General features: G+C 42.9%; 4 protein-coding genes across 4 annotated transcripts in view; 3 read left to right on the forward strand and 1 right to left on the reverse strand.

Annotated features, from left to right (window-relative positions):
- Positions 1–1,411, forward strand: LOC116400690 (DNA damage-inducible transcript 4 protein-like). Its single transcript, XM_031878650.1, has 2 exons — positions 1–451; positions 654–1,411. The coding sequence occupies exons 1-2, from the start codon at positions 49–51 to the stop codon at positions 1,157–1,159; spliced, it is 909 nt and encodes a 302-aa protein (XP_031734510.1). The 5' UTR covers positions 1–48; the 3' UTR covers positions 1,160–1,411.
- A 651-nt stretch (positions 1,412–2,062) lies between these two features.
- On the reverse strand, positions 2,063–6,580 carry dnajb12a (DnaJ heat shock protein family (Hsp40) member B12a). Its single transcript, XM_031878625.1, has 9 exons — positions 6,426–6,580; positions 5,901–6,078; positions 5,528–5,673; positions 5,265–5,435; positions 4,918–4,997; positions 4,704–4,813; positions 4,438–4,613; positions 3,977–4,119; positions 2,063–2,638 (listed from the first exon to the last, which is right to left on the reverse strand). The coding sequence occupies exons 1-8, from the start codon at positions 6,556–6,558 to the stop codon at positions 3,998–4,000; spliced, it is 1,116 nt and encodes a 371-aa protein (XP_031734485.1). The 5' UTR covers positions 6,559–6,580; the 3' UTR covers positions 2,063–2,638; positions 3,977–3,997.
- Positions 6,581–6,824: 244 nt separating this feature from the next.
- trmt2b (tRNA methyltransferase 2B) lies at positions 6,825–9,347 on the forward strand. Its single transcript, XM_031878613.1, has 2 exons — positions 6,825–7,709; positions 8,644–9,347. The coding sequence occupies exons 1-2, from the start codon at positions 6,840–6,842 to the stop codon at positions 9,265–9,267; spliced, it is 1,494 nt and encodes a 497-aa protein (XP_031734473.1). The 5' UTR covers positions 6,825–6,839; the 3' UTR covers positions 9,268–9,347.
- Positions 9,348–10,659: 1,312 nt separating this feature from the next.
- Positions 10,660–12,087, forward strand: part of scdb (stearoyl-CoA desaturase b) — a 5,595-nt gene continuing 4,167 nt past the window's right edge. Inside the window, exons 1-2 of the mRNA XM_031878637.1 lie at positions 10,660–10,765; positions 11,701–11,941. Of these exons, the coding sequence (XP_031734497.1) occupies positions 11,707–11,941 (235 nt within the window). The 5' untranslated portion in view covers positions 10,660–10,765; positions 11,701–11,706. The remainder of the gene's footprint in view (positions 10,766–11,700; positions 11,942–12,087) is intronic.

A 12,087-nucleotide genomic window follows, 5' to 3' on the forward strand; every position in this document is an offset into this window, starting at 1 on the left:
CTGCAGGGTCAGATGGCTTAGCCTTTGCCTCACCCAAGGGACCAAAAAATGTTACCAGGCTGGATGGAGAGCAGAATACGTGAGCTGAAACCTCATTGGTTGATAAATACAGTGGGCGGGGCATCCTGGCTTGTGTATATAGCGCTTTGTTCCATTGTTGCAGAGTGTCTTTTCCAGTTGGTCTGGCTCTGGTGGGGGGACCCACCGTTGGAGGACACCATAGCACTTATTTTTTATTTTATTTTTTACAATTGGATCCTCTTTTTTTGTTTGTTTGTAAAGATGTCTTTTTCTTGCAATCACTCCCTGGACGGCAGCTTTCCTCCTCCTCCAGTGGAGGACAGGGGGCCAAAGCGACTGTCCTGGGGCAGTCTGCTGCAGAGGCTGAAGGAGCTGAAGGGGATCAATCAGAGGATCACAGCTGACCTTCAGTTGAGCAGAAGTGAAACCAGTGAGTGTTGCAGGCTTTTGTACGAGGAGGCTCGATTGTGTTCATTCAAAGATGTAATATAGTTTGATTTCAGTTGACTTGAACTTGTTAGAGGAGGGAGCATGAACTGACAAAGAACAAAATCGTTAAAGGAGGCAGAGGTCTCCTTTTAGTGAGTCCTGCAAAACCAGACAAGACTTTAACCTGTATTCTTTTGTTTTAGGATCTGTGGCAGACCTGTCCCTGTCAGAATCAAACAGCAGTTTCTTCTGTTATCCCCTGGAGGAAGCCCTGGCTACTGAGGTCGTAACAACAATGACACAAAGTCTCAATGACGCCTCAAACATCCTGGGCTGCTCCAAACTCATCTTACCTGACTATCTACTGCACAATATCAGCCAACAGCTGCTGCACCTGGCTGTCAGCGAGCCATGCGGCCTCAGGGGAGCGCTCATTGACCTGTGTGTTGACAGGGGGGGCCAGGGCGCCCCATGTACTGTGGACCAAATAGCAGTGGATGCCACCCTGGTCCCAACCTTCCACGTGACCCTAGTGCTGAGGCCCGAGTCCAGTGGACTGTGGTCAAAGGTTCAGAAACTCTTCAAGGGTAGAAAGTCACCAGAGACATCTGCAAGGCACCAAGAAATTCTGAGGTTCAGTACGAGCTTTAGGGCCATCAAGAGGAAACTGTATTGTTCAGGGGCGCTGCTGATTGAGGAGTGCTGCTGACCAAGCACTCCTGTCCCTGATTAGCTGAAGTGAATTCACATGTAGGCCGACTGTAGGAGGAGGCTGGTGGGTTAAAGCTTAAATCAGTAAAGATTCATGTCTGAACATGGGTCAGTGTCTTTCTATTAATGTAAAGTCACACCCTTAAAAGAACAACTTGTGTATTTGATAGTCAAATATGACCTGAAACGTGTGTTTTGTATATTCAACCTAAAGAACATAAACAAATAAATTATTTTTTTATGAAAAAAATGACTCGGCATAAATCAAAGTGTGAGTGTGTGTGAGTGTGTAACGAGCGGTGTGGCATTAGGGATGGCAACATCAATCTGTTGGTCCACCACTCAACAACAATTATATGGACTGCACTAAAAGATACTCATGGTTCCCAGAGGATGAACCCTAACGATCTTTGGTGATTAACATTTCATGTAGTGCCATTGTCAGGTCAAATTTAAGATTGACAGTGAAATGTCTCAACAATTATTGGTTGATGTGCTATCAAATCTGGTTCTGATGTTCATGTCCCCCACAAAAGAATTGTAATGACTCATCTTTTGCCATTATCAGGTAAAAATGTGTCAAACACTTTGGTTTCTGAACGAATACCTTCAGCTGTACTTTGTGTTTAGTTCTCTTAGCAAATGTTAGAATTATCACACACTGGACTTTAACAGTGAACATGAAAACCATCACACCTGCAGCAGCAAGTTAGCATTGTCATTATGAGCATGTTTAAATGCTGACGTCACATTTAGCTTAAAGCACCGCTGTGAACAAGTACAGCCTCGCTCGACCGCTAGCATGGCTGTAGACTCTTAGTCTTGTTTAAAAGAGAAAATATGCACTAGTTAACCATTGGACAAATTTAATTCAAAGAAACTTTTATACAATTTTAGCATGTTAATTTAATAAATATGGTTTACTTTTATTTGTGCAACGATTTTCAATACTTATGATCCAACAGGCTACAAGCAAATCCACAAAATAACATTATAGTAAATGATATTAATGCCAATAAACCCTGCACTGTTAAAAGGAAAATTAATATTTACATTGGTTAAGAACTATAAAAATTACACTTTCCTTGTGAGAGGCTCAGACATTTGTCTATGAGAAGGCCATGAGGTTTCTCAAAATGTTTAAGGAAAACAAAAAAGACTGGGACAGAGAGCTAATCTTAGCAGCTTTGTTTACCGTTGAAATAGACAACTATGCTCTTACTTTCCACCGTGACGCCCAGCGGACTCTCACCACACTGAAGACACGAGAGTAAGAAAGTGTCAGCAGTCAACTCAAAGCTTCTCACAGTTCTACAGGAAGTCAATCTACACCAAGTTGCAGATAGGTTCCCTGATGAGGTCTGCTGCCCACTGCACGCAAGGCATTTTTGATTCTCTTGGTTTGCTGCAGAAATATGCTCCAATTTCAGTGGACTCCGACCGATTTCTTCTAATTAGATTCAAGTACCGACGAAACCTGCGGAAAAAGCAAAAAAAACTCTGATTAGATTGCTTTACATGCAAAGACAACCAAAAAACATCGACACAGACCATTCATTATCACTACCACTTGTGCAATGCTCAGTATCAGTTAAACAGCTGCAAGAAGAAGTTGAGCACACTGACATTTTACGCAATTTCAAACCTCGCATAGCTGTGCACCATTTTTTTTCAAATCATACGTTTTAAAAACAAGTATGTCCCACTGTCCAGGCAGTCATAGGTCTTTGTTCATTTCAGTGTTAAAACCAACCTGCAGAGACTTGACCCTTGCTCAAGATAGATAATCCATCAAAGTGACTATTAAGTTGCCTCTTAAGTATCGGGTATCAGTCCCTGCTTACAACCGCATTACCATGCTTCAACAAGTAAACGAACAAAAATAAAGTGGAATAAATGCTGTAATGGATTACACACAAGAGGCAAGTAGTTAAATTTAAATGAATGGCAACAGCAGCCGTGGAAGTTTGGAGTCAATCCAAAAACATCTGGTATGCTTTTGGAAAACTATCAACTATAATGAAGAGTGTGTAAATAGTGGGATAAAAAAAAACAAAAAAAAACAGCAAAATATTGGAGTTTTTGCAGTTCATGTACTGTATTCTTGGTTTCATACAAGTCCTTCTAAGGAGGGCGTTAACATCTTAAACCAGAGGTCTTCAACAGGGGGTCCGCAGAGGTACTGCAGGGGGTCGGCGAAATTTTTCGATGATTAGACAATTTTTTTGTTTTTTTTTCCCCAAACATCAATCTGTCCATTATTTTAATAGTTCAGTATTGTATGAAAGATAACAGGTATGTTTATGCATGGCAGTGGCACTAATAGGCCATCACTCATTTTTCGTTTCCACATTTGTGTTTAAAATAAAAACATCAATTTGAATAGCTTGTATGCAGGATTATCATGCAAGTGACAGATAATGTTGATATTGGCATTGGTATCAGTTGACAAGGTATGTTTATAAATGGCAGTGGCACGGCCTCCCTGCTCACTGTACCTTGCACATGTTTAAAATAAAAACATGAATATATGAACCTGTGTATTATTTGAATAGCTTAGTATTGAATGCACAATAAAGAGGTATGTTTATACATGGCACTAGGCCCAGTTTAATATAAAACACAATTTTATACAATATATAGTTGGGGGTCCCTGCTCCATCTCTCTATCAGTTTGGGGGTCCTTGGCCTGAAAAACATTGAAGATCCCTGTCTTAAACACTACAATACTTGCATTGGGTAGCTGCTTTCAGTTTGTCTATGTATACAGTTGCTGTTATACTGTAATGTCACTGTGATGGTTGCGGCAACTTACCCTTATGTGCACAAGTGGTTTCTAGCCATCCAATAAAACCTGAATCTCAGATAGTCTGGAACAGCTGGGAGTCCCCATCCTTTGTGCTCTTTGGTACAACTCAGAATCCCCAAAGTAACGAGCACGGTACAGCAAGCCTTCCTCTGAAAGTACAAGAGAGCATGTCAGCACGCTAGGTCTCAGGCTACATCCAATAACATTCACGAAAAACAATCTCCGTACTCACAAGCGTTTTAGCACCGTTTCAGAAAAAGTAAAAATATGACATATGTTAAGTTAATCGTTTTGTATGTACAGTTATTTTATTTCACCAATGAACTAAGAACACACCAAACTTAAAATGAAGGTGGCATACTGTAGAGTTGCAGAACTGTAAAGTTCAACTGATTAATTGAGAAAATACCTGGCAGATGAATCAGTAATGATAAAAATTGTTGGGTACAGCTCTACTGCAAACTTACTCTGCTGCTTCTCCTTCCAACAGTTGTTTCTGAGGTTGGAGATGTAGTCTTCTTCAACACTTCTCTCGATATTCTTCAGGTTATTATTCCCCGAATATTCTTCATTGAAGCGATCTCCCACATAGAAAAGCACCTTCAGGTTTGATGTATGCCTTTTGTGAATATGTCCAGCTGACCTGATGTGTAGGGAAGACATAATAACAGAGTGAGGCAGATGAAACATTTAACGCAGCCTCAGAAAGCTCTCCGAGTGGTGAAACACTTACGGGCGGTAGCTAAGGCTGTAGGGAGGCTGGGTGACCATCATCTGGCTAAGAGCAGAAACAATGATGAGGATTAAGATGGGCATCAGCTGGATAAACAGAGCCAGACCTCCCTGTCCAGAGACAGAAAAAAAACATTTGATTAGCGTTTCCTTGCGGAGCATACAGTACATCAGCTGGTATCACGTGTTATTACGGTATTATAAACAGGACTTACCTCTCTCTGCTGCTCTCGTCTTTCTGGCCTATTATGGTGTGCAAAGTGCATTCTTCCATTTCTGTAAACATGTACGTTACCTGAAAAATAGTTGAAGAAAACCCATCGAGTAGCATATTAACGACAAGATAATAGCACAATAAAGTTGTGTTTAGCCTGGCTTCGCACTGGGATCATAATCAACACTCAGGTTATGCAGAAGACAGTGAAGAAGCCTGGCTTGCTCTCCAATGGGTTGCCGAGGCATGTTCTCCAAACATGAAAACTAAAATACTCTCGGGCCACCATAGCACTGCACGAAAGTACAACATCCCGACTAAGCCTAAATTCATCTGCGCTCTACTTACTTGATGGGAAGCCTCCACCAAAGAACATGTTGAAGAGGTCCTCGGGTGAGATGTCTGCTTCAAAATCACGATGGTTTCTCTGCCTGGTTGGGTTTGATTTCTCCTCTCCATACTGGTCATACTGCTTTCGTTTGTCAGTGTTACTCAGCACAGCATAGGCATTACCAATAGCTGAAAGACACACAAAAATGTGTTACATTTACATAAAAGTTACATTTGCATGTTCTCTATAGAACAGCACCGGAGGGTACTTTTGAACTTACCTTTAAATGCCTCCGTGGCTCCAGGTGCGTGATTTTTATCTGGGTGAAATTTTAGAGCCAGCTTTCTGTAAGCTTTTTTCAGGTCCTCCTCAGAGGCCGTCTTTTCAACCCCGAGAGTTTGGTAATAATCTTTACAGCTCTTAATCCTGCAGTAAAAGCAAAAAAAACAAACAACCAGAGACAGTTAGCAGATTGAGAGGAAAGAAATGGAAACGCAACATATAAAAACATCTCCTGACATCAAATACTTCATTATGGTAACGTCATGGTAATGACACAAACAAACACTTTTCATTGTATGAACAAAACACATGAGACGTTATTCAATCTGTACATTCTACATCTGTACAAACAAAAGAACAGATTCACTGACTTTCTGACAGCATCCAGCTGATCTGCGGTGTATGGTTTCCCCGAGTCCGTGGCCCCCTGTCCGGACACATTGGGCTCCTCTCCGTGGCTGCGGTGTCTCATCGTGGGTCCGTCTCCGTTCACAGGACCGCCATTCTCATCTGGAGGCTTTCCATTTTGCGCTAACAACTCCAATAAGTCTGGAAAGAAGGTGGAGTCATATTATTCAAGATAGCGCCTCAGTCTTGATCATAATCACATCATGCATTAGCTGAGCGAGCTAACGGCTAGGACTGTAACGGCTAACAAGAACGCCAATGATGTCAATGCGACCTGCGAATAAGCACCAATTTAAGACATCAAGTAACCAAATACGTTGCAGAATTCGCGGGTGGGGGTGCTGAAAAAACTACAAATACCAGTGTCGGCTTGAAGCAGCTGGTGTAACGCTAAGATGGTTATGCTAACGTTAGCTGATTTGGTTGTACAGCGACGGCCCACCAACCGATATAAAATCTCTACCGAGACAGACGATTATTCGACGTACTTTTTGCCTTATCTGTCGGAAACAGGCGCTGCGCTTTCTCCAGAAACTTCCTGGCTTTGTCCGGCTGGTTGTTCTTGACCGAAATTAGTGCTATTTTAATGCACCGCTCCGCTTCGTCCTTGTTTGAGTCCATCGCGACACAGCGGAAATGTTTACTTGCCCCAGGACGCACGGAGATGACGTAGAGGAGCTCTCCGGCTCTAAAATAATACGTCTCAACGGTTGAATGGTAACCGACATCATGCCCTTCGTACACTCGACTGAAGATAGGTTTTAAAACGCTGATGCTTAAATAAGCGGTGTTCATTATTTATATATATATATATATATATAAAGCTGCTCTACTCGTCTTTGCGACACTAGCTGCCACTTGCAGAACCCTCAGCCATTATAGCTACTTCATTGAAAGTCGAAATGGCTTTGGCAGCTTCACACAGCAGGTCAGTTATGTCTGCCAAACGTAATATTCTGTATAACGTCACAGTGAGGCAAACCTGTCTGTTGTTTTCTACTAATGACACTGTCTCAGATGGCCAGAGGAAACCACCATCAAAGAAACAATTGAGAAAAAGTCAGACGAAATCTCCCTGTACTGATCATCTGTCCTGGGAGGAAAAGCTGGCTGATGTGGTCACTCCTCTGTGGAGGCTGAGTTACGATGAGCAACTTGAGCTCAAACAAAAGCATCAGGAAAGGATACTTTCTCAGCTCTCCGGGCATCTTACAGGTGACTTCCAATCCCAATCATCAGCTGTCAGAAGTAAACTCAGCTTCCCTGTCTTGCCTGTTCTGCCATCGCCGGTTAGGGATGGCTACCGCAACAAGTCCACGTTTTCTGTTAACAGAGGAGTGGATGGGAATGCAAAGACAGTCGGTTTTTACGTGGGCACAGGCAGGAAGGGAAACATTGTCTGCGTCAACGGGGACCACCTGCTCAACATGCCGGAGAAGCACAAACTGGTAGCCCGGTGTTATCAGGACTTCATCCGCCTCTCGTCCCTGGAGCCCTGCCTGCTGTTCCACACTGGGGGTCACTGGAGAGAGGTCACGGTGAGGACCAACGCAGAGGGCCACACCATGGCTATAGTGTACTTTCATCCACAGACGCTCACCCGAGAGGACGTGGCACTCCACCAGGCAGACTTGGTGAAATACTTCACGCTGGGGCCTGGATCAGTCTGTCAGTTGGACTCACTGTTTTTCCAGGAGAGCTGCATGACTCGCTGCAGTCATGAGGAATCCCCCTACCAGCTCCTGCACGGTCAGCCACACATATACGAGGAGGTAATATATACACCATCAGGACAAAATTACAGAGAGGGACTTTACATAACCTACTTCCAGAATGTGTGGTGAATATATGCAGCACAGACTAGCAGCGGTGGAGGAAGTTAAATCAGCAATTCCACAGTGTAGAAACGATCCGTTACAAGTAAAAATCCTTAATTTTTGCAGTTAAATAAAAGTAAAAATATATTAGCATCAGAATATACTTAATGTACCAAAAGTAAAAGTGTTAATTATTTATAGAATGGCCCATTTCAGACTATATTACTATATTATAAGTATGAAACTACTAATGTTTTAACGGTTGGGTTGAATTAATTTATGTAATGCTAGGTAGCTTAACCTGTAATAATACATCGTAATGCATTAGTTGATTACATTTTTTTATGAACAATCTAAATCCAGAACGTAACTAAAGGTTTTAAATAAAAGTAGTGGAGTAAAATGTGCAATATGTCTCTATGACTATTAGTAGAAGTATAAAGTAGCATTAAATGGAAACACTCAAAAGTACCTCAAAATTGTTCAGTACAGTACTTGGGTAAATGTACTTACATTCCACCACTGAAGACCAGGATATCCTGAATTTTATTCATGAATATGGATCAATTTCCAGAAACACTGTATCCTACATTTCCCATAATGCAATGTGATAGCATCTTCCAGACAGACCCTACTCATCTGGTAAATGGCCGTGACTCCATACGCCATTTGTAATGCAGGCCTTCTGGTACAGATCATTAGTTTATTAGTCTATTAGTCACACAATTTACTCAACTCATATACTATCATACAACTCCACAGCCTTTGTTCAACATGACATCGACATGTAAATTACCCTAGAAGTACTGAATTTGTGATGATAGTAGACTAAGCGGGTACCACAAAATCCATGTATGTCTATGTATTGTTTTTCTTTTGTCATTCACAGGTGCTGGGCTACAAATTCCGCATTTCTGCCGATGCCTTTTTCCAGGTGAACCAGGCTGCTGCTGAGGGGCTGTACAGCACAGTGAGACACCTGTGCTTCCCGAGCCCTGAGGATGGTGGAGGAAGAACCAAAGTTGGCGGTACTCTGCTGGATGTGTGCTGCGGGACGGGTGCCATCGGCATTACCATATCTCCCAGAGTGGACAGAATCATTGGTATAGAGCTCATGGAACAGGCGGTGGAAGATGCCCGACACAACGCAGCTCTCAACGATGTACTGAACTGTGACTTTGTCCGGGGAAAGGCGGAGGTGGCGCTTCCTGGCATTATGTCCCAGCTGAGCTCCAAAGGTGGAGGCCTTGTCGCAGCTGTGGTGAACCCTGCTCGAGCTGGACTGCACTACAGAGTGGTCCGGGCTCTGCGAAACCAACCTGCTATCCGCAGGCTGGTCTATGTGTCCTGTAAACCGGATGGGGAGGCTATGAGGAACTTCAGGGAGCTTTGTTGCGCCCCTGACCCCCAGAAGAAACTCACAGGAGAGGCGTTTTCTCCGACTCTGGCTGTGCCTGTGGATATGTTCCCACATACTCCTCATTGTGAAGTGGTGCTTCTTTTTGAGAGGTAGCGGATGCTTTTTGTTCAGAGGCGGGCTTTGACCCTTCAGCAACTCGATGATAATGTATGCTAAATGATAATGGATCATCTTACACCCATGGTTCACCCACACAGGTGTTTTCTCTTATTTGCTTGATTAAAACTTTGTTTTTAAGGCTGCAACAAATGTTTTTTTGTTTTTTTTCATAAATCTTCTGATCTTTTGCTGTGTAAAATATCAGAAAATATAGTGCTTTACTACAGCAGATGGACAGGTGGAAGGTGACATTAGAGTCGAGTCAATGCATCTGTTACACAGTGTGTATACATTATAAGCTTCACAATGTTAACATTTGCTGCAGGGCTATCACATTGGATGTCATTATATTGTGTTAGATGTCCATGTTATTGTGTCCACCTCCTGTTGTGGGTTGTAGTACTTTCCTTCGTAGTAGCTGTATTTGTGCAGCAGATGGTGCCATTACAACTTCTTCAGAGCCATCCTCTTAGACATCCCATTCATTCTAGTTCACTAAAGGTCAGTAACATTATGAGTGTATATCATGAGCTGACAATATTTTCCGGAAGAGGTTACCACCGTTTATGTGAGGCCATAGATTGGGACAAGCCGGCCTTGCCTTTTAGATAGGGAGCTCTTTTATCTCTTGAGTTAAGTAATGGTATGATGATGCAGGGTTAGCAGAAAGACTGGGAAATCACCCTTTAACAACCCTGACAGGGTGCGGGGGTTTACATCTACGTGCTCACTATTCTCATATTGTACTCAGTTCTGCCTCTGTTCTGGCTAACCTTACCAAAATTAGAAAAGACATTTAGGAAAAAAAACATTTTAATCTGAATACATTTGTGGTGTATTCACCAAAAGTACATGCATGAGAGAAGTAAAAAGTCTGATGCATATAATAATCACATTAGTTTCACAAATCTATACATTGTCAGTCAGATGTTCTGCCTCTTCTTTCTTTGCGAGTTGATATCAACATCTGAGGGGAATCTTTTCAATGTAGTTTACTGGAAAACTGTGTTGTGTCTACCAACAGTTGGGATATATTTGATCAGAGTTTCACAACCATCTCAGACATTAACTGAAGCTTGCAAAACAAATTCCCCTTTCCACTGCACAGGGTGACACAAATGCAAATGTCAGACAGTCATTTGCTGTATGACATAATATTGAGTTGACCTGTGTTTACAACATCTTGCCACGTTTCATCAGATTAGAGAGCCATATTAAGATCAAGAGTTTGATTTGATAGATTTGGCAACGATGCAAGAAAAAATATTTGAGACATTCTGATGGTGAAAAAAAAAAGGGTGGTTAACAGAAGCAAACAGCCAATAGGGTGTAATCACAGCCTGTGGCATCAATTTCCTCGTCGACCAGTTGCTTTAAAACGACCTCTGCACAGCAGTGACGACTTCAGTAACCGGAGATCAACGCACCAGTTACTCGCCTTTATTTCTTTCTTTACCGGAGCTCCTGCAGCTTTGGTGCCTTTCTCTACACGGTGAGTAGACTCTACTAAAGCAGACATGTAAGTCAAACAAATTTAAACGGACATTACTGAAGAGAAGACAGTGTCACATGCAAATTGTCAGTGTTTAATTTGAATAGTGGTGTCGCTATCGTGTTTTGAGCGGACAAGTTTCCACCACCAAGATAACATTTACGACATGCTGTCGTAACTTGTATCTTCTAATCACACCACTGTCGTGTGACCAGGTTTGACGTTATGTCATCTTTAACTTCCATGTAGGAATGTTCATTTATTCACTCATTTAACTTTTTTAAAAAGCGTTATACAGCGAACGTTAACGGCCGAACACGCCACGCCCACCACTCTGCTAGCCCCGCTAGCTTATAACGTCTAGCCGCTACACCGGAAGTGTAGAATGGTGGCGTTAGTCTCACACAGGTGGTATCACCATGGCAACCATGGGTTTTTAGACTACACGGTAGGGTACATGTGGGCGCAAAGTGGCATCTTCCGGTTCAACAAATAGTGACATAACGTTACCACTTCCATGTGAAGAAGTGCTATCAAACCGCTGGGCAGTGAAAGAGGAGTGGCATCCTGTTTTCACGCCTGCAGTTTTTAGTCAATTACATCACCAATAATCAGACATACGGCACTAATGAGATGGGGGCACACAACCGTTGGAAAGTGGTAACGGTTATATAGTGAAACGAGTGATGAGCCGTTTAGGTGGCACACGGCGTATCCAAAAAAAACGCAGCAGTGACTCATCACCCCAGATTGTGCCACATTTTCCGCCACTAGTGCGATATCTCGTTCACCGCGCACACTGCTGTGTGGACCCAGCCAGCCGCCGTACTTTCCTCTCCTCTCTGTTTCTGCATCCCGCCTCGCGCATTTAACTGAGCAACATCTCTCCTGTTGTGTTGGTTTTTTTTTAATCCTGCTGCGCACTACCGTTACAGAAAAAAATGACTCAAACGGAAACCAGGAATCATCACGATGGCAAGCAACAGTTCGGAGGAGCCGTGGCAGAAACATCGACGGTGGAGGATGTTTTTGACGACAGCTATAAAGAGAAAGAGGGTCCCAAACCACCGACGACGCTGGTTTGGAGGAATATCATCCTGATGTCCCTCCTTCATGTCACCGCTCTCTACGGACTAGTTTTCCTTCCATCCGCTTCGGTTGCAACTCTCGCATGGAGTAAGTATTTACTATACTGTAGCGGGCTGAGCGGTGCAGCATTGTTTCTGTTTTCACCCTGTGGGCCACAGGGTGAAAACAGAATGTGCTGATGGTGTGTTATCATTGCTAACTACAATACATGCAGACTGGGGGGGGGGGGGGGG

This window comes from Anarrhichthys ocellatus, unplaced genomic scaffold (genome assembly GCF_004355925.1).
Source record: "Anarrhichthys ocellatus isolate YVR2014 unplaced genomic scaffold, GSC_Weel_1.0 scaffold3, whole genome shotgun sequence".
In the NCBI taxonomy this organism is placed as follows: Eukaryota; Metazoa; Chordata; class Actinopteri; order Perciformes; family Anarhichadidae; genus Anarrhichthys; species Anarrhichthys ocellatus.